Source organism: Mya arenaria, chromosome 10 (genome assembly GCF_026914265.1).
Source record: "Mya arenaria isolate MELC-2E11 chromosome 10, ASM2691426v1".
NCBI lineage: Eukaryota > Metazoa > Mollusca > Bivalvia > Myida > Myidae > Mya > Mya arenaria.
This window is the reverse complement of record NC_069131.1, coordinates 7,189,442-7,212,432: the sequence shown is the minus strand read 5'-3', so window position 1 is coordinate 7,212,432 and position 22,991 is coordinate 7,189,442. Positions and strand designations below refer to the sequence as shown.

At 37.7% G+C, this 22,991-nt stretch overlaps 1 protein-coding gene across 7 annotated transcripts in view; it reads left to right on the top strand.

Moving 5' to 3' along the window:
• The window catches only part of LOC128206680 (potassium voltage-gated channel protein Shaw-like), a 91,382-nt gene that overhangs the window by 44,424 nt on the left and 23,967 nt on the right, over positions 1-22,991 (top strand). For 6 of the 7 annotated variants that reach the window (XM_052909290.1, XM_052909294.1, XM_052909292.1 and 3 more), the window contains exon 2: positions 13,106-14,625. In XM_052909290.1, coding sequence (XP_052765250.1) covers positions 14,098-14,625 — 528 coding nt within the window. In that variant the 5' untranslated portion in view covers positions 13,106-14,097. Of the gene's footprint in view, positions 1-7,373; positions 7,989-13,105; positions 14,626-22,991 lie in introns of those variants that run through there. The other variant, XM_052909291.1, reaches the window with a different exon arrangement.

Here is a 22,991-nt window from a genome sequence, read left to right as displayed (position 1 = left end):
TGTATAATCGTATTAAATGGCATGACAAATGGCCACACGCCTAATGTATGATCGTATTAAATGGCATGACAAATGGCCACACGCCTAATGTATAATCGTAAATGGCCACACGCCTAATGTATAATCGTATTAAAGGGCATGACAAATGGCCACACGCCTAATGTATAATCGTAAATGGCCACACGCCTAATGTATGATTGTATTAAATAGCATGACAAATGGCCACACGCCTGATGAATGATTGTATTAAATGGCATGAAAATGGCCACACGCCTTATTCATGATCATATTTAATGACATGAACATGACCTTTGGTCGCCCATATATTTCATGATCGTATTTAATGACATGAACATGACCTATGGTCGCACATCTATCTCATGGTCGTATTTAATGACATGAACATGACCTTTTGTCGCCCATATATTTCATAATCGTATTTCATGACATGAACATGACCTATGGTTGCACATCTACCTCATGGTCGTATTTAATGACATGAACATGACCTTTGGTCGCACATCTATCTCATGGTCGTATTTAATGACATACACATGACCTATGGTCGCACATCTATCTCTTGGTCGTATTTAATGACATGAACATGATCTTTGGTCGCACATCTATTTCATGGTCGTATTATATGAATGAACATGACCAATGGTCGCCCTTCTATTTCATGGTCGTATTTAATGGATGATCATGACCAATGGTCGCCCATCTATTTCATGGTCGTATTTAATGGATGAACATGACCAATGGTCGCCCATCTATTTCATGGGCGTATTCAATGACATGATCATGGCCAATGTCCGCAATATACATTCTGTCAATTAACAGTTTTAATTAAACAGAAATTGCTAGTGGCCAATTACACTAGTCGTTTTGCCTGCTTATTCACGTCGTGGTTTGTTCAGTTCATACAAGCAGGCTGATTCACATTCACAACAAGTCTCCTTGTAGCATTGTCGACGTTGTTTTGCGTAAATTAACATTTCACAAAATAGTTTGGCAAGATAATTTATTTCTGAACCAAGAAAATGTTGGCAAAGATTGAACACTCAATCAAATCGTACCTCACTCCTCTGCTTGCGGAGAAACGCGTTTCATGGTAGCTTCACAGTGGTATTAACCAACGTTCTTTGAAGTTTAGTTGTTCTCTATATTTTAATCCCGCGTTCGCTGGGTGTTATCATAAGAAGACTAATTTTGATTTTGATAGATTTGAAAAGTGAAGAAGATATAAGAATATAATTGCAGCTGTAAGCCGCTTGCATCATAAAAGATATGAAATCAAATAACGGTTTGTAACATTTTCTATGAGGCGTTTAGTTTTGCTTATAAACATCTATCAGTAATAGGGAAGGTTCATTACTTTCCCCGATTTTATTAACATTTAAGCTATTCTTGGATTTGTTAAAATGAATTGTGCAGTAGTAATAAAACTTCAATTGCATAGGTAATTACAGAGGATCATTACAAACCCAAAGAGGTGACGCTATCATTCATAGACATAGCAAATTATATTGTACTAGTATTCAAGTGAATTGTGTCTGTGTGCCAACTGTTGATTGTCTGTTTGAGTTTTTGTATTTTAATGGCTTGCCATTAGGCAAGACCACGTGACTCTCTAGATTACTGGGCTTGTCCCCGTAGTTACCATTGCATTGTTGCTATATTAGTCAAAACGTCTCGTCTGTGTTCCGGTCTACACTGATGGAACGATGTATGGCTGTCAGAAGCAATATATCCGGATGCTTGTCTTGCTGGCGTTATTACAGCCTAATCATGTACCTGATTCAAGCTTCTTATCCGCATATCGTCTGTACGATCAAGTTCAGAGAGTCAGAGAATGGGCAACAAACTACAAGTGGGGGCTAACTAAGTACGTTTCGTCGACTACAGTGCAACCGAGTTCTGGATAGTTCATTCCTTTTCATGTTTTGTTTTATTTATGATACTACAGTTCTGGAGAGGTTTTTTTGTGTTGATCAGATTAAGAAACGTTGACAACGATGTGATGAAAATTCATGATATTTATCCAAATATATCGCATCGAAATACATTTGTAACTAATGATGTTTCCCATGATGACCAGTTTCTTACGTAAATGGTGATTCTGTCAGATTCTGAAACTAGTTATATATTGCATCATAGAGTGGTCAGCTTGTCACAGAAAACATGCCGTAGGATCAAGAATATCAGTTCAATATTTTAAGTGTCACAAATCAAATTGATTTTTTTACTTACATTTCGAATTGAACTTTGCCTAAATTGAACAGTAAAGCTCTTAGTTTCGTAATAACTATAATAACTACTCAGAAATATTCTTTCGAAAGAGCGATCGCACGATGCGTGTGTTGATGGGGTGACCTCTTGGTGGTGGCACAATCGACCCGGCCATTATCATCCCAGTGCCATTGAACAAGCTCATATTTATTGTATTTGACTGATGTACTCCAGTACCACGTGTGTACGTTATATTTGCTTTGTCCAAGCGGACAGCCGGCAAGGGGTGTGTTGAAGGGTCGATGCGCATTAATCAAGGCTGATAGTTATGAGTCAGACATGGACACATATAGAATACAAGAATGGACAGATCGCTTATATTCGTACAATATTAAATATGTCTCTTTGAATTATTTCATCATCAGGAGCAAAATCTTCACTTATTATGTTAGTGTTAGTGATGTTTGTTTGTTATAATAATGTAATGTCTTATATGGTATTTTACTTTTTGAACACACCATGCTTTTACGGGTTATAAGAAGACGAAAGTATTAATGTCCACAAATACAAGCAAATAATTTTACTGATACCCTCAACAAATTATAAAAAATAAAGAAATGTTCAAATACAATTAAAAGAGCGATCATCACACTTCATTCTGCATCAAATATGATAAAATGAAAACAGTCGCCCGAGGTTGACCTTTATTATTGACATCCCGAGACAAAACATGACATAACAAACTTGATAAATATTCTATAGGCGCCGTCATAAAACAGACAAAACTAATGAACAGCCGATGAGATTGGAGTTCATTCATGTTAACATGGTTGTTTCCAAACTCCCGAAAGACGGGATGCCAACACACCGTCTGACGTGTGAACAACGTGCTCCCATGGTGTGTGCCGTCATAATTTATGAAAAGCGTTCTGTATAGAGGTGCAATTTCTATTCATTACCGCGGATCTATGAGAGAAAGAGTTAGGTATGTGCTGATTAGGTCTTTAACGAAGGGAAAAGATGACTAGAAGATTCATGAGATATGTATTTGTTGTAATTTGGGGTAATGGGATTATGATGAGAAGTGTCTTGGTGAGTAAGTTCATATGCTAATTCAGAAATATTTCCGAGTTGTGTATTCATGGTAATTTTATGATAATTAGATTTGACTTTATTATTAAAGATACACTCTTATGCACCAGTCAATTGTAACCACGCCCCCCCCCCCCCCTGGTCCGGGGGTATACCGGGGATAGCCGGGGAAATGGGCCGTGTTTTTCCTTTCAGATAGCCCCGCAGTGCCGGGTGAATGCGGTGGTTTTGTCTTCGCGCAAAATATAGCCTGGATTGGGCCTAACCTAAGGTGCGGGGATTTTAGCTGGGGTTGGCTGGACCGAAAGTCAAAGTCCCCGCTATTCCCCGGACCTGGGGGGGAAGTGGTTACAATTGACTGGTGCATTTCTCCCAAATATGATGTATCACAATTAATACACTTGTTTTAAACAAATTGGTTCTTATAAAGGTTACAATGTTTAATTTGAAGGAAAGGTGCAGGAAACACGGTATTTCTATCTTATGAGACGATAGTTGATCACTGTAAAGACCCACCAGTCATTTAATATGTCTGCGTTTTCATCTATTTAATACACGGTTACAATCAAGTTATCATTAATTAATATTTTCCTTAATGTATTATTTAGTAAGTAGTTAAAGGTGTATCAATCAAAACCTGTGTTTGTTATACATGTATATGTAATGATTTTAAATAAGAGTGTCACATTAAGTTAGAGCTACGCACAATCAGTGCTTAACTTAGTGGATTGGCATATGCTAGGTACTTTATTTATTAATAATGTTTGATTTATAGCAGGTCAAGTGGCATGCCAAAATAAAATAAAAAGTATTGTTTGATTTTACGCGAAATCACTTCAAATCATTTAATAAAAAGCTCATTTCACGCAATTATAAGCTAGTTTCGTGGAACTCAATGAGTAATCCTTCTCGAAGATATATTTTGCACTTCCGGAGATACATCTTGGAAACAGGTGGCCTTGCAGTGACGTCAGGCCTTCCAACCACCTACCAACCCGTTCTAGATTATTTGCTGGAGATTTCAAATTAAAACACAGAGATTCGCTATTACTCATTATGAAGCCATTAAAACGTCTGGGTCACTAGATTAACTGCGAGGATAATCGCTTTAATTTTTGTTGAGATATATCTTCTATCCTGGGAACTGTGGTATTGGCCCGGATTGTGGCATATTGATTGATATAAAAAGACGTTGAAATAAAGGAGACCAGAAAAACATAACAAGGCTCCGAGTATTTCTAGAATGTGTCTGTTCATGTCGGTCACATCTGCACGTTTAAATGTCGTTAAGCTGTTCTAAATAACCTAGAATGCTCCCGAAACCAGTTCACTCCAAATTTCGGTCAAATAAAATGTATACCAAAGTGACGCCAGGAGATTTGATCAAACTGCTTGATCCCACTACTTTTTATAATACCAAATTTAAACTTATTTAATTTTTACAACGATTGTGAAACAAGCTTTTGCAACTTATTTCACTCTCGTTGGCACGATGTTGCGCGAGAGTGTGGTCTTGTATTGTGGGGGAAACCGGAGAACCCGGAGAAAACCCACTTGTCCATCTTGGTGACCACAAACTTAACTCACATGCGCCCAGACCGGGAATCGAACCCGGGTCGCCTAGATGAGAAGCGAGTGCACTAACCGCAGCGCTAACCGGACAACCAGACAAACAAACAGACAACCATACAAACAAACGGACAACCGTACAAACAAACGGACAACCGTACAAACAAACGGACAACCATACAAACAAACGGACAACCGTACAAACAAACGGACAACCGTACAAACAAACGGACAACCGTACAAACAAACGGACAACCATACAAACAAACGGACAACCATGCAAACAAACGGACAACCATACAAATAAACGGACAACCGTACAAACAAACGGACAACCGTACAAACAAACGGACAAAGTTGATATGAGACTACCTTCTAAAGTGCCTAAACTTGATAGAACGTGGACAGGTGGAATGAAAAGGCTTGAAGTAGTATTCCTAACTTGTATTACGATATTGAGAGTACACTACACTTACATGAATAACACTTGAACATTCTACACATGACTTAAGATGGTATGTCACAAGACTAAGAGTTTCTGCTCATTCATTGAGAATCCGCACCGCCGTAGATTTTGCAAATAACAACATTCCTAGAAATGAACGTAATTGTATTTTTTGTCATTCCAGTGATCTAGAAGATGGTTTTCATTTTGTTTTATTGGGTCCTTGTTATAATGGCATCAGAAGGAAATACCTTAAGAAATAGTTTTAGGCCAGACCAAGCATGTATAAGTTTATAAAACTGCTGAAATCAGAAAACAAAAATGTTGTATTTAAATTATCCAAATTTATAAAGAAAGTCTTAAACATAGAACTTCCATTTCATATAATGATTAGTTTATAACAGCTCAACCTCATATTTTAAATTATTTTGCGTATATTTTTTTTCACGTATGACAAAGTATTCATATGTTCATGTTAATATTACATGTAACTGATCTGTACAATGTGTAATGTTGAGTAAACGTTATATTTAAATGTATTTATATTCTATGACTTTGTACCTTGTGGGTATACGTCAAATAAAGTTAAGGTATGTTCTATTTTCTTTTTTTATATGAAACTACTATCTAGAATTCTAATTAAACCAAAATTTATATGACAAAAAGTATGAATTATGAAGTAAACAATACAATACAAACATATGTATGTTATCTGAAGTCATACATGACAACATGTGGACATGTATGCATATAGCACAGCATCCATAAAATTTCTATTACTATTGTATACATTTGAACAATTTCGCCTAATTATAATAATGATGATATAAAGTTGCGGACAAAGAAATGGTTGTGTATATCTTTTTAACAACTGAAATTATTGCATATGTAAGAAATATTTATCATACCGACGGAAACGAAAGAAACAAACATTTTAGTGTAAACTATGAAAGGTACACAGTGATTTTACAAAATACTGATAATTTATAATAATTAAGCGAAAAAAAGGAAAATTAAAGCTATGATAGTTTCCAGTTATTTTATAATCGAATATTTTCTGATCGTTTAAGACTGCCATCGATTGGCACAGATCACGCTTTACTTGTCGTCGTAACAAATTCAATTTTCTTTATAAATGTGTTGTCTTCTCGTAAAATAAAAGTACGTTTAAAACACGAGGTTAATAATTGTGTTATCTAATGTAATTTGGGGGATGAAAATTCAGTGAAAAGCATCGACAAGATCTTGCCTCTAGAATGTTTTTATTTTATTTATTTAGCATTCGCCGTGTTTTCAAATGAGACATTATCATCGCCATACTACATGTAAAACCTTCTTCCCCACTGCTACCCTCGTGTATATCTGGCTGTATTACAGCTACATTGTCTGCTGTGTTATCTGGCTATTATCACCTATATAAAAGACAAACATGTGTCCAATTATTTGTTCCATGTACTCTAATAAATATTAACCGGAAATAAAATGTAGATGAAATAAAAGACATTTTTTATGATTTATCACATGCTAAAAATGAGTAAAGAAATGATAAAAGTACTAAATAACAAACTGGCCTGCTCTACACCACAGTGTTTATACAGCTGATCATTTAAAATTGCCTTTCGAACGCAAGAACTCAATGTCCTAGGAAATATTTGCCGTTTGATTCATCACAAATAGTTTACAAATCTGTTCTCAATTTTCCCTGCACTCACGTACAAATCTACGTGCTCCTAGAACAGTTAAGAAGGCAGAGAATATATTATTTGTTTTATAGGGTCTGGGAGGAATTAAACAATTATATTCCTCTCGACGAAGAGATAGAATTCACCCAGGGAAGCGTTTGAACCCCACAGACAAACCACTCACTGGGTTGAATCATTATTTGCGGAGAAGTTTTTTTAATGCCCCGACTGAGGGTATGACGGTAGAACTCCAAGTGGTTACTATAATTGAAGTGAAAGTGTTAGTTTTATGTGTGTGTAATGAACAGGGGATTGTGTTATGAGTTATGAAATTGAGGTGTGTTAAGTGCCAGTATTTCATAAAAATGTTGCCCTATATGTATGCTATTCCTTGGTGGTATCATAGGTTTGAAATGTTCTGATATTTTTATCACTTTTCGGCTATCCAGTTTAGTTGTTTAAGGATGTTTAGTGGTGACTTGGCAAGTTTAGGTTGGGATAAAGGAGGATATTGCTAGTGTTTAGGTTGGGATAAAGGAGGATATTACTAGTGTTTAAGTTGGGATAGAGGAGGACATTGCGAGTGTTTAGGTTGGGATAGAAGATATTGCTAATTTTTAGGTTGGGATAAAGGAGGATATTGCTTGTGTTTAGATTGGGATAAATGAGGACATTGCCAGTGTTTAAGTGTGGAAAAAGGAGGATATTGCTAGTGTTTAAGTTTGGAAAAAGGAGGATATTGCTAGTGTTGAACTATGGAAAAAGGAGGATATTGCTTGTGTTTAAGTTGGGATAAAGGAATATATTGCTAGTGTTTAATTTGGGGAAAAGGAGGATACTGCTAGTGTTTAAGTTGGGATAAAGGAGGAAAGGATATTGCTTGTGTTTAAGTTGGGATAAAGGAGGATATTGCTAGTGTTTAGGTTGGGATAAAGGAGGGATAGAGAGAGATACTGCTAGTAGCGGAAAAGGTACCTAGAAGAATATCATTTAACAAGCGAGTTGTCATCTTTAATGACTCAATATAATCCTTTATAATTTTACATATTTGTATAATTTCCTAAGTAAGCATGTTTACTTGTTTCATTATGATCACAAAAACCATCCCCATTAACGACGGGTTCAAATTATATTAACATGCGGATCCAGTTGGGAGATCCTAGTGAACATGTAATGTGAAAATGGCTGGAAAAAATATACATAATATTCGCCAACATGCACCATTTTAGTCTACCATTAGCCATTTTTGTCGTGGGGTAAAACATTTATAAGCCCCTTGCCATGTTCAGAGCCTATTTGTGGGTGAGACCTGAGTGTGTGGGGGGGGGGGGGGGGGGGGGCGGGGGGCACAGGGCCCCCTTTAATGTAAAAACCCTGTTTCCTTAAACATGGGCCTGAATAGTTTAATGCATAAAACACATGTTTATGTTCTATATTGTTCCATGTTTCCCGGACTGCTAACACGTTAGACATTTGTAATTAATGTCTGTTCTGTTTTGTTTGTTTAAAATAGACAATGCATCAACATCATTTATCTTTATCGCAAAGACTTCTAGTTGGCAGTAAACATCTGCAGAACTTACTGGAACTCAGCAATATCTGTACTTTTAGTCTGGTTCAGAATATCTTGTTAGCCGCTGGATATAACTCACAATTTACTTTGCTATATATTTCGTTGGTTTTGTCTTTTTTAAGAATATATAATTGTTAGCAATTAGTCATAAAGTCTGCGAAAATGTCGTTGTAAGTAGTGGCAGTTTGACCGAGACATAATTTTTTTTTACAAAAATCATTAGATTTTAGTCATTAATTTGGCAAGAAACGATAACTGACTCAAACGATATCCGACTCCAACAATGACCGACTCAAACGATACCCGACTCTAACGATAACTGACACCTCGACCACTCGCACACTCAAATCTTAACCACTGTAAATCCAACCGACTTGAAATAGTTCGGCACTAAACCTTCGATTGTAACATATTAACACAATGATCATTTTCAGGATATAAGATCTCCAAAATACGTGTCTTATCTTTTTCTTGATGTATTTGTTAGTCTAGTCCCAACCTCGATCAACCTTTGTCCCTTATAACAAGATCAACCTTTGTCCCTTATAACAAGATCAAGCTATGTCCCTTATAACAAGATCAAGCTATGTCCCTTATAACAAGATCAAGCTATGTCCCTTATAACAAGATCAACCTTTGTCCCTTATAACAAGATCAAGCTATGTCCCTTATAACAAGATCAAGCTATGTCCCTTATAACAAGATCAAGCTATGTCCCTTATAACAAGATCAGGCTATGTCCCTTATAACAAGATCAAGCTTTGTCCCTTATAACAAGATCAAGCTATGTCCCTTGTAACATGATCAAGCTATGTCCCTTATAACAAGATCAAGCTATGTCCCTTATAACAAGATCAACCTTTGTCCCTTATAACAAGATCAACCTTTGTCCCTTATAACAAGATCAAGCTATGACCCTTATAACAAGATCAAGCTATGTCCCTTATAACAAGATCAAGCTATGTCCCTTATAACAAGATCAAGCTATGTCCCTTATAACAAGATCAAGCTATGTCCCTTATAACAAGATCAACCTTTGTCCCTTATAACAAGATCAAGCTATGTCCCTTATAACAAGATCAAGCTATGTCCCTTATAACAAGATCAAGCTATGTCCCTTATAACAAGATCAACCTTTGTCCCTTATAACAAGATCAACCTTTGTCCCTTATAACAAGATCAAGCTATGTCCCTTATAACAAGATCAAGCTTTGTCCCTTATAACAAGATCAAGCTATGACCCTTATAACAAGATCAAGCTATGACCCTTATAACAAGATCAACCTTTGTCCCTTATAACAAGATCAACCTTTGTCCCTTATAACAAGATCAAGCTATGTCCCTTATAACAAGATCAAGCTATGTCCCTTATAACAAGATCAACCTTTGTCCCTTATAACAAGATCAACCTTTGTCCCTTATAACAAGATCAAGCTATGTCCCTTATAACAAGATCAAGCTATGTCCCTTATAACAAGATCAAGCTATGTCCCTTATAACAAGATCAAGCTATGTCCCTTATAACAAGATCAAGCTATGTCCCTTATAACAAGATCAACCTTTGTCCCTTATTACAAGATCAAGCTATGTCCCTTATAACAAGATCAAGCTATGTCCCTTGTAACAAGATCAAGCTATGTCCCTTATAACAAGATCAAGCTTTGTCCCTTATAACAAGATCAACCTTTGTCCCTTATAACAAGATCAACCTTTGTCCCTTATAACAAGATCAAGCTATGTCCCTTATAACAAGATCAACCTTTGTCCCTTATAACAAGATCAAGCTATGTCCCTTATAACAAGATCAAGCTTTGTCCCTTATAACAAGATCAAGCTATGACCCTTATAACAAGATCAAGCTATGACCCTTATAACAAGATCAACCTTTTGTCCCTTATAACAAGATCAACCTTTGTCCCTTTAACAAGATCAACCTTTGTCCCTTATAACAAGATCAACCTTTGTCCCTTATAACAAGATCAACCTTTGTCCCTTATAACAAGATCAAGCTATGTCCCTTATAACAAGATCAAGCTTTGTCCCTTATAACAAGATCAAGCTATGTCCCTTATAACAAGATCAAGCTATGTCCCTTATAACAAGATCAAGCTATGTCCCTTATAACAAGATCAAGCTATGTCCCTTATAACAAGATCAAGCTATGTCTCTTATAACAAGATCAAGCTATGTCCCTTATAACAAGATCAAGCTATGTCCTTTATAACAAGATCAAGCTATGCACACAAATTCTATTTTTGAATGATTTGTAAATAATACTTATTTTTGAAGAGTTCTGAGAGTTTTAAGTTGATTGTAATAATGATTGACTATAAGAGTACTTCTTAATGAAAGAAGATACTTAGGCCTGCTACGCTTATTCATTGTTTTCGATAAATTAGCGACTGTTTGTCCCTCATGTAGCCTTACCGGGAACATTGTTCTTCCGGTACTGAGCTATTAGACAAAACGTCTGTGCTGTCAATGGTATGATTAGTATTAAAATTTCATTCAAACATCATTGACAATGAGCAACACGGAATACAAACGAAATAAAAGAGAATACTAGAAATACGCGGCAAGAGAATGTACATGGATCGATCTGGAGAAGCTTAACGGATGAATCGATACCCGCGCCCTAGTGGAATGAAAAACATGAGTGGCATTCATTATTCAATATCTAGAGGAATCGCTAGTTGCATTTGATAACTTTATTCAGGATTCCTGACCCGTACAAGGGAGATTTCCCCGTTTTTTGACGTCCATTTAGCATTTGTTCAATACATTAAACGAGATTACAAAACGATCTCATTTTCCCCTGCAACTCCGGTCAATAAATATTTTCTATTCCTTGTCATCTATAACAAATACAGGATTAGTAACAAACAGGCTGCCAATTAGATTATGTAATTATATATTGACCCATTATTAAGTGTTACAGCAATCCTTTGCTTACTGGCATTGTTACGGTTAATAAGTAGACAACATTTATAAACAATGGGCAAAAATAATCATTTATACAAAGACGTACAGGGAACATATTTAAAATATTTTAATTTAAGATATTACTTTTCCCTTAAATTCAACAATTTACTTCCCTGTTAAATTCCACTGGCATAAAGTGTTATGTTTAGTGCATATTCTGCAATTAAAATATGGAAACTGATGGGGGTTTTCTTTAAATAAAAACACCATTTTAAAGAATTAGTTTTTCAAATGAATATAACAATTTAAAAGTAAGAATATGTTATTTTTTTCTTAAGAGGCTTCTGTAATATCGGCCCTGACAATTCATCTTGTGGATTCACTAGCAGATTTAAAACAACAATAGCAGCAACAACAACAATAACAGCAACAACAACAACAACCGTATCTAAAGTCCACGAATGAACGTAATGTGAATGCTTGAAAAACAATATTTGGCTTACCAGAACGCCCTATTTTGAATAAAAAAGGCCATTTTACTTTAAAGTTGCGCCCCCTTTAATTTAATGTTTAATTTTAATGTCCAAAAATTGTGTCCTCCACTAACGCCAAAATACCCCAAAGTTGAGCCCCCATCTGTGCCCTCCCCTATCTATGTCTCCCATCTGTGTCCCCATCTTTGCCCTCCCCCCATTTGTGCACCCATCTCTGCCCCCACCCCCTTTTGTGCCCCCACTCTAACGCCAAAATTCTAGAACCGCCTTTACGCCCACTTTCAAACATAAGAAATATTACAAAAATAAATTATCTTCCGGAGAAAACTCAACGTCAATGACTAAAACATATATTAGATCCTCTTTCAGAAGCAAAATACGACCAGCTCATTATGTCACATTGTATTTGTACGGCGGTTATATTGCAAGTTCCGGTTCCAGATTGATTAATTAGTCTTAAGTACAATGAAGTCTGTAAACATATTTATACCTAGCAGCAAGCATTCGTCAAACAAGTTAAACTGTCCTGAAACTGGGTACGATATATAAATATTTTGAAGGGAAAATTAATTGACATGCCATGTCAACATTGTAGTTTGTTACAAAAACAGTAAGAACTCAAAAATAATGATAAATGATGTTTTTTGTTTTGTTTTTTATATTGCAATTAGTAAGAATACAATCTACATTTTCAGCTAATGAAATTGCAGGTAGGCAATGACTAAGTGCAAGACTTAACCAATAAGAATTTCAACTTTCCATTCATCTGATATACACTCCCTGTTAGATTTTGCATTGACGATGTGTCAGCCAATGAGGTTGCATTCTTAGTCAGTGAGATGACCCGAAGTAATATCTTAATTACTAAGAAGGGCTCGTTCATTACGCCCGTTCCGCATATTCTTATTCATTACAATTCTACTTCATGTAATCTGACTACTACTGGATGCTTTTGAAACAAGCAGTTAAAATCAGTATGAATTGATATTACGAACTATTTTAGCTATATGTTTGACCGTTTTCTATGTAAGATTTGAATGCTCAAAAACAAATAGACGCTATAAATCAAAATGTATAACGTTGTTGTTTCTCATTTCAGAGCTCCTGGTGCAACGGGAACAAATACATACAAAACTTCAGTACCAGACAGGATGGAAGCAACGCCATGTAGTAAAAGGAACTATTCTCCGAGCAGCAAGTAATTACACCCAGTTGATGTATGGGAATAGACCAGTGTGTACCTCACAGTCTGTTTTGTCTATCCTGTAATAAACAAACGACGTGAATTATGAATACGTATTTATCACAACGTAACAGGACAAAGCAAAGAGCATCAACGACGGCTTATCGACTAATATCGAGAATATAAATTCTGTTGTGTACATGTTAAGATAAATCCCTGGGTAAAATATCGGACCTCAGAAAAAGTACCGACATCAGTCATCAATCACAATAGCTTGTCAAGTCTATCCAACAAAACAACCGGAGTAATGTGGTAATTGTATTAGTAAGTCTGAATATTCATCAATATTTGATTACTTGCGATACACCAAAATATGACGTCAGCCAACCTTGAAACAATCCACTAGATATACGTTACTATAGCTTACACAAGGCAGGGGTCGTGTACTTATATCGTTTACCTCTGAAAAGTTGGCGAAATATCGTCTGTTTCCAGTTTGTTTTTTTGTGTTTCCTATGAAATACTTGGAACCGGATGAAAGTGATGCTCCAAAAAGCAGTTATTTACTGTGATAGCAAATTAAATTTAAAAATGGCATTTCTGTAACATTCCAGCGGTATTCCTGATAGTTCCTGTACAAAAGTGTGAATGTGTTAATTATTTAAACTGCATTTGTATTATAAGTACTGGATAGGGACCTGTTTGCTCGGAATCGTTCAAGAGTTATCGATATTGATAGGGAGGCATTGGAAGTGTTATATAATCACGTGCTCTGATAGGGAGAAATGTATACAATCTCCTCGCATCAAAAGAAATTGAGATAACGGGATCCGAAAATGAAACTGAATCTTCTTACTCATTAATATAAGCTTTGGATATTTATAGGTGTTCGTAAAAGGGCGAGCACCATGAGTAATATGAACAATCAGCAAGATGCTGACAACAGGGTTATTATTAATGTCGGTGGAATCCGGCACGAGACTTACAAGGCGACGTTGAAAAAGATTCCGGCCACGAGACTGTCACGCTTGACTGAGGCGCTCGCCAACTACGACCCGGTTTTAAACGAATATTTCTTTGACAGACACCCTGGTGTTTTTGCGCAAATTTTGAATTACTATCGCTCGGGAAAACTCCACTATCCAACAGATGTATGTGGTCCTCTCTTTGAAGAGGAACTAGAATTTTGGGGCTTGGACTCGAACCAGGTGGAGCCATGTTGTTGGATGACCTATACCACACATAGAGACACACAAGATGTACTGGGCATCCTAGACAGACTTGACCTTGACACTGACAAGCCCACTGATGATGATATAATGAAGAAATTCGGGTGGGAGGAACAGTATAGAACGGGAGATTTAAAGTTCTGGCAGAGAATCAAACCCAAGATATGGGCGCTCTTCGATGAACCATACTCATCTAATTCCGCAAAGGTAAGCAATTTGTTTCATAAGTTACTTTTATGTTCACGTTCTATGTTTATCTTTGCCCGTGGTAATATAAAGGATTTCCAGCATGGCAAATATCTGGATTTACTTATTTGGAGTGGGAGAAAAGGATTTCCAGCGTAGCCAGATGTCTATTTATCCGAGGTGGGGCGAAAGGATTTCCAGCGTAGCCAAATGTTTGGATCTACTTATCTGATGCGGGAGAAAAAGATCTCCAGCGTGGCCACATGTCTGGATCTACTTATCTGGGTTGGGAAAAATATTATAATTCAGTTGTCATCTTCATAAACCCCAAAATTTATTCATCTTTTTCAATGTTTGTTTGGAATCCATCGACATCTCCTGATTTTAAACGTACTGTATATCATCTTATTCAACCAAAGAGCCAGGAAAACACGAAACAAAACAACGCTCCTACGGTATCGAACACCTTAAAACTCAAATCATCTAAAAGCGTCAATTGTAAGGGCGTCGACATGGCTGTGTACATATTTTTGTATAGCCTTCGTCATGTGACGACTGTTTTTTTCAGAGTCTTTCACCATGTCTTACCATGTACCTTGACATTATCAATAAGCTTCTGAATCTGTAATTCGGCCATTGCTTCCTGTTTCGAAAAGTGTTCCTCTCGTCGCTCGAAAACTCCTTTCACTATACTCTGTGTATATTCCGTCAAGTCGTCTCTCGTTCCCTTAGCCCCGTCTTAATAAAAAATAGCCGTGCATCATTGAAGTTTCCTTCGTGTCATAGTTAAGTTATTTTGCTACATGTGTGAGTGAATTTGACGTTAATGGAACGAAAACAAAATTAATTAAATAAAATGAAAATCAAGTTGTTGTCATTTGTGATGTAGACTTAAGATGATTGTGGTTACGACTATGTAAAAGATCCTTGACCCAATCATTCCCCTGACATGTGCATACACATCTAGCCCCTGACACGTGCATACACATCGAGCCCCTGACACGTGCATACACATCTCGCCCCTGATACGTGTATACACATTTAGCCCCTGACACGTGCATATAAATCCATCCCCTGACACGTGCATACACATCGAGCCCCTGATACGTGCATATAAATCCATCCCCTGACACGTGCATACACATCGAGCCCCTGACACGTGCATATAAATCCATCCCCTGACACGTGCATACACATCGATCCCCTGACACGTGCATACACATCGAGCCCTTGATACGTGTACACACATCTAGCCCCTGACACGTGCATACACATCGAGCCCCTGACACGTGCAGTCACATCTAGCCCTTGATACGTGTACACACATCTAGCCCCTGACACGTGCATACACATCGAGCCCCTGACACGTGCATACACATCGAGCCCCTGACACGTGCATAAGCATCGAGCCCCTGACACGTGTATACACATCGACCTCTTGACACGTGCATACACATCGAGCCACTGACACGTGCATAAACATCGAGCCCCTGACACGTGCATACACATCTAGCCCTTGATACGTGTACACACATCTAGCCCCTGACACGTGCATACACATCGAGCCCCTGACACGTGCATAAGCATCGAGCCCCTGACACGTGTATACACATCTAGCCCTTGATACGTGTACACACATTTAGCCCCTGACACGTGCATACACATCTAGCCCCTGACACGTGTATACACATCGAGCCCCTGACACGTGGATACACATCGAGCCCCTGACACGTGCATAAGCATCGAGCCCCTGACACGTGCATACACATCTAGCCCTTGATACGTGTACACACATCTAGCCCCTGACACGTGCATACACATCGAGCCACTGACACGTGCATAAACATCGAGCCCCTGACACGTACATTCACATCTAGCCCTTGATACGTGTACACACATCTAGCCCCTGACACGTGTATACACATCGAGCCCCTGACACGTGCATACACATCGAGCCCCTGACACGTGTATACACATCGACCTCTTGACACGTGCATACACATCGAGCCACTGACACGTGCATACACATCGAGTCCCTGACACGTGAATACACATCGAGCCCCTGACACGTGCATACACATCGAGCCACTGACACGTGTATACACATCTAGCCCCTGACACGTGTATACACATCGACCTCTTGACACGTGCATACACATCGAGCCACTGACACGTGCATACACATCGAGCCCCTGACACGTGAATACACATCGAGCCCCTGACACGTGCATACACATCGAGCCACTGACACGTGTATACACATCTAGCCCTTGACACGTGAATTCATTATTTCTTCCCAAATCTTCATTTAATTTAATTAAACCTTACAGTAATTCTTTCTTACCCTTGCAGTATATTGTACGACTCGACCGGGAAAAGTTTATCATATTACGTCGCAAAAACACAGGGAAAATAATCACTTCAGATCACCTTTAAACATAGAATTAAAACGACAACACTACAGTTAACATATAAAGATGATTACGAATGTAGATGAATCGGGCTGGCCCTTAACTAAGAGGGGTGACACTATAATAAACAAATAATTAATTAAAACTTTCCAACATGTTGATTTAGGTCTTTCATGAACTGCTGACACAGTAGAAACAATAAAAAGATGAACAATTTTCAATTTACATGTATTTCAATACACGATGATTCGCGATCCGAACATATCCGAAGATGTTGTATTGATCGGAATAATTCGCAATTAAGGAATGAAATTTGTTGGGTAAATATTTTTTTATTACGAAAAGAAACTTATGACTGGTTACGTAAGACACAGTTAGTTTAAATGGTGAAATAATACCTTCAATTCAATTACGATATTTTGCCGTACGATTGTTGATAAGATTGTCCAAAGCAAGCCTAGTATACTACTCAAAATTTGATAGGGATCATGTTTTTTAATATAAAGTACATACGTATTTCAAGAAAACGATATATCAACACTAAATGTTATCAAATGGCATTGTTTCAGGTTTCAAATGTCATAAGATATCAGTACCAAACCAATTCCGTTCAAGCGTAACGGACTCCTAAACATGATAGGGGTCAAAAGCAGGCGTATATCAGGTTGTCAACAAATTTGGAAAGTCAACAGAATATCTTTGAGCTTTTCTTAAACCAATGTTAGCAGCGTGTGTGATGTCCACGAGCGTCAATAACAGCTTGACATCGCCTCCGCATGTTGCTGATAAGCCTCCGGAGCTATTGCTGAGGGAGTTTGGCCCATTCCTCCTGAAGCGCTGTTCTGAGCTGAGGAACCGTTTTTTGGCTGGACCGGACGAGCAGAAACAGCTTTCTGAAGCATGTCCCAGGCATGCTCGATCGGGTTCATGTCGGGGGAACGAACTGGCCAGTCCATTCTCTCGATGGTAGCATTTTCCAGAAATTGGTTTGCGATGTTTGCTCTGTGTGGCGCACATTATCATCCATAAGAATGACATCAGGACCGATATCACCTGCATGCGGTCGTACATAAACCTCCAGGATCTCGTTACAATAACGAACAGCCGTCAACGTACCGTTTTCAATTACGTGTAAGACTGTTTTCCCGTGCATGCTGATTCCGGCCCATACCATGACTGAGCCCTTGTCATAACGGTCATGTTCGGTGACACTAACTGGAGCAAAACGTTCATTACGTCCCCTCCACATTCTGGAACGTGGATCTGTAAAGTCAATACAAAACTTTGACTCGTCTGTAAAAAGCACTGTGGTCCATTCGTTTAACGTCCATCCAACGTGTTGACGTGCCCAGTCCAAACGCTCCTGGATGTGGTATCGGGTCAATGGGATGCGAATTGCCGGCCATCAAGCCAGCACTATGCAAACGATTTCTGATGGTTTGCGTTGAAACTCTTACGTTTGTGGCATTCTGGAAGTCATTACGTAACGAAGTGGCGTTACGAAAGCGGTTACGTCTGGCTAAAACCGCAATGTAACGACCCTGAACGTCAGATGTAGCCTTTGCACGACCCCACCATGTCGATGTTGAGCATTTCCATTCGTTTGATAACTATTCCACATCCTGCAAACTACACTTTGTGACACATTCAGGTGTTCTGCCACAGCCCTCTGAGACAACCCTGCCTCCAGCATTCCAATGCCAACATGCATTTCACCAGGAGGTAAACGTCTTCTGATTGGCATTTTGAACACAATGTGGTAGATGGTCCGAGTAAAAATTGAATACACGAAGCAAAAAACAAGAAATGACCACATGTTTAAGATGTTACGTGTAGGCCAAAACGCCTTATTTCGTGGGAATGCAGTTTTCCGTGCCGCTCGTACACGCGCTGGTAGCAATACATTCAAAATCATCGAACATTCTAGAGGCCTACGAAAGGATAAAACTAATGCTTTGTAATTAAATAAGCATGCTTATTTGGTTATGTTTTTACAAATAACTAATCAAGTGATCCTTATCAAATTTTGAGTAGTATATTATCAATAGATAGTTTAGATAGTATATTCACTATAAGCTTACAGTCCATGAGTAATAAATATTTCAAACGATAATATAGAGAATAAAACAATATGAGCTAGTATGAGGCCTATAATACATATTTCAAACGATAATATAGAGAATAAAACAATATGAGCTAGTATGAGGCCTATAATACATATTTCAAACGATAATATAGAGAATAAAACAATATGAGCTAGTATGAGGCCAATAATACATATTTCAAACGATAATATAGAGAATAAAACAATATGAGCTAGTATGAGGCCTATAATACATATTTCAAACGATAATATAGAGAATAAAACAATATGAGCTAGTATGAGGCCTATAATACATATTTCAAACGATAATATAGAGAATAAAACAATATGAGCTAGTATGAGGCCTATAATACATATTTCAAACGATAATATAGAGAATAAAACAATATGAGCTTGTATGAGGCCTATAATACATATTTCAAACGATAATATAGAGAATAAAACAATATGAGCTAGTATGAGGCCTATAATACATATTTCAAACGATAATATAGAGAATAAAACAATATTAGCTTGTATGAGGCCTATAATGCATATTTCAAACGATAATATAGAGAATAAAACAATATGAGCTAGTATGAGGCCTATAATGCATATTTCAAACGATTATATAGAGAATAAAACAATATGAGCTTGTATGAGGCCTATAATACATATTTCAAACGATAATATAGAGAATAAAACAATATGAGCTAGTATGAGGCCAATAATACATATTTCAAACGATAATATAGAGAATAAAACAATATGAGCTAGTATGAGGCCAATAATACATAATTTTAAACGATTATATTAATATTGTGTCGGTCTCTCAGCTGAATATACCCGTTTAAAATAACGTGTTTGGTGTGTATATTTAGTAGGGTGAAAGTCAAGTGATAAGTATAGATACATAAACCGACGCTATTATTAAATTTACTGGGATTTACGTTGTCGACAGTAAATTTGAGAAATACGCAAAAACTGTGCAAAAACAGGTGTCGTAAGCGATGTAAAACATCGGTTCACTGGCTTGTACACAACGATATCAATGTATGTCAGTTTTTGACAGTTTTCTTGTTTTCTTGCAATGGTATCATCTGGTGTCTAGTCCCTTTAACCGCTGACATGAAGTCGACTATATGATGTTACTTCTATCCGTCATTAATTACTTTCTTCTAATGCTTTTTTATTTCTTCTCGATCATCGATATTAAACTTTTAGTGGCCGAGTCAGAATTCTTCAACTAGTGTTTGATTTAAAAACAAACGTAAAACAAGCCCTACTAATAAAAAAATCCCGAGTTTGACCAAGCCCGGAAATAATTTGACTAGATCAGATCCTATGAGTCTGTGCAAATTTCAACAACTGTTTAAAATTCCGGGTCACTTGTTTTCGGTGGCATGGCTACCCGCATTGTAACGCGCGCCTTTATCCCATTTTCATCTGTCTGGGTACGACTTCCATTGGTGTTTTCGTCGTGTTCCTTTACAAATATATACACTCCTTAACCTATTCCACGTTTCTTTTCTATCTTGCATTGTCTGGCTCTATTTTTTTAGTATGTCCTGGTTTTGTGGTTTCAATTCCCACCAGGTGCAAATAGCAATTTGTGCAGTCTGCCGCTTTTGCAATCGGAACACATCGTCCATTTCCCATCGAAAACAACCTTGGATATATGCCGGTATATCAGTAGAAGTAGTTCTTAAAATAAATGATAATTACTTCGCCATCTACTTGCAGCGTAGTTAAATGTAAATAATTCTGACAATCGTCCGTTTAGAGTAATGTAGACCAATCGGAAGTGCCTACTCATTGTTACATTGCTTATTTCTTTTAATTGACACATGACAGTGAATCAAAGCATGGTTATACTATCTCAGACCATAAGCTACCTTCCATATTTATAGGTTTTGAAGCTGAATGGTTTGTGCTCTAAAAACAGGCTGGACATGCTTGATCTACTTGATATACATTTTCACCGCATTGTTTGCCCTCGTACACCGCATATTGTAACTTTACCGAATACACAGAGGTTACGTTCAACCAATTTATAATTTTCTAACGCTGTTTAATGTTTATTACTAAAGTGGAGCGTTCTCCCCATATTTGGTGTTGGGTGTCGTGAAGCACCAGGAATCAGTGTTATTTTGCTGGCTAAATGGTCAATAGAATACATAGAAAAATAACTTAGTGGTCTCTGACCTTTACATCCTAGGTTATTTTCGATGAAAAAAGTGTTCCGATTGCCACATTTGGCGCCAAAGGAGGGACGCTAATTTCACAACGTACATCAAAGGAACAGTCAAAACGGCAAATTAGCACCGGGTTACAATTTTGGCAGCATTTCCTGACTTTTTTTGCCCTACATTTTCCCGCTATAAACGAAAATAAACGCTATATTCACTAGACCTAATTATTGCCCTGTTTTTGTGTTATATCTTGATCTAAAGCAGGGATTTAAACACCTGGGAGCCATTTCATCAATCAACAGAGCATAACCACTATTGAAAACCTGTTCTAGGAACGAAACTACTCTTATCTCGATAAAATACCCCCCCACGCCCACAAACAACACATACGTATATTTTCGTCCCATTGCAAAGCATTTTTTTTTAAGTTTTGACCTCCCTATTCATAACCCAGAGGCTTACATCATTCTTGTCTTATTCGCCTCTCATCTGTTTTTCTAACTCCGCTATTTATATTCATCCTCCATCTGAGGACGTCACTCAGTGCTCAATCACGGATTATAGTATGAAATGCCCATAAACTGCCCGCTTTTCCAATATGACAGACTCGCCATGCGATCGCTGTGATTTCTGTGTAAACCAGTTTGTTACCATGGAAACGTTGATTCCTCTTCTGGAAAAAGAAATACATGACAAACTTTCGTCATCGGTTTTATTATCGTATACTGTAGCTGTATTCGGTCTGGTATGGAGGACTGAAAATCAGTCAGCATTGAAAGGAGAAGTCAAATACGACAAACAAGAAATTGCTCCAGGAAATTGAATTCCATCAACAACTTGTTTTACATCTGTGAAAGACCCTGATATACCTGCCAGTTGAAGAAACAGATGTATACGATTTAACATGTTATTTTCACAGTTTGCTGAATGTGTATATTTATTTATAAATGCCATGGTTTTCTTATTGTCCTACAAATTTCATCAATACGTGTAGATATTGTAAACAGATCCTAAATAGTGTAAGGTGTTTTGGGTGGACCAAATTCTCAATGGCTTTCTGCAAGTTAGATTCAGTGTTTATATATATTCACATGTAAATTAAACAGTCGCACAGCCAAAACCTGCCTGACTTCAACACTAGGGGTGATGTTCAGTGTGTATCGAGGCACTAGGGGTGATGTTCAGTGTGTATCGAGGCACTAGGGGTGATGTTCAGTGTGTATCGAGGCACTAGAGGTGAGGTTCAGTGTGTATCGAGGCACTAGGGGTGATGTTCAGTGTGTATCGAGGCACTAGGGGTGATGTTCAGTGTGTATCGAGGCACTAGGGGTGATGTTCAGTGTGTATCGAGGCACTAGGGGTGATGTTCAGTGTGTATCGAGGCACTAGGGGTGATGTTCAGTGTGTATCGAGGCACTAGGGGTGATGTTCAGTGTGTATCGAGGCACTAGGGGTGATGTTCAGTGTGTATCGAGGCACTAGGGGCGATGTTCAGTGTGTATCGAGGCACTAGGGGCGATGTTCAGTGTGTATCGAGGCACTAGGGGTGATGTTCAGTGTGTATCGAGGCACTATGTTGAACTCAAAAGCAAACAACACAATAGAAGGATGAAGGTGAATGTATTATATGTACATCGCATGTTAACAGCATAATAGGTTTCACTTTTACTGATCGGTATACGGTGCAATATAAAAAATAAC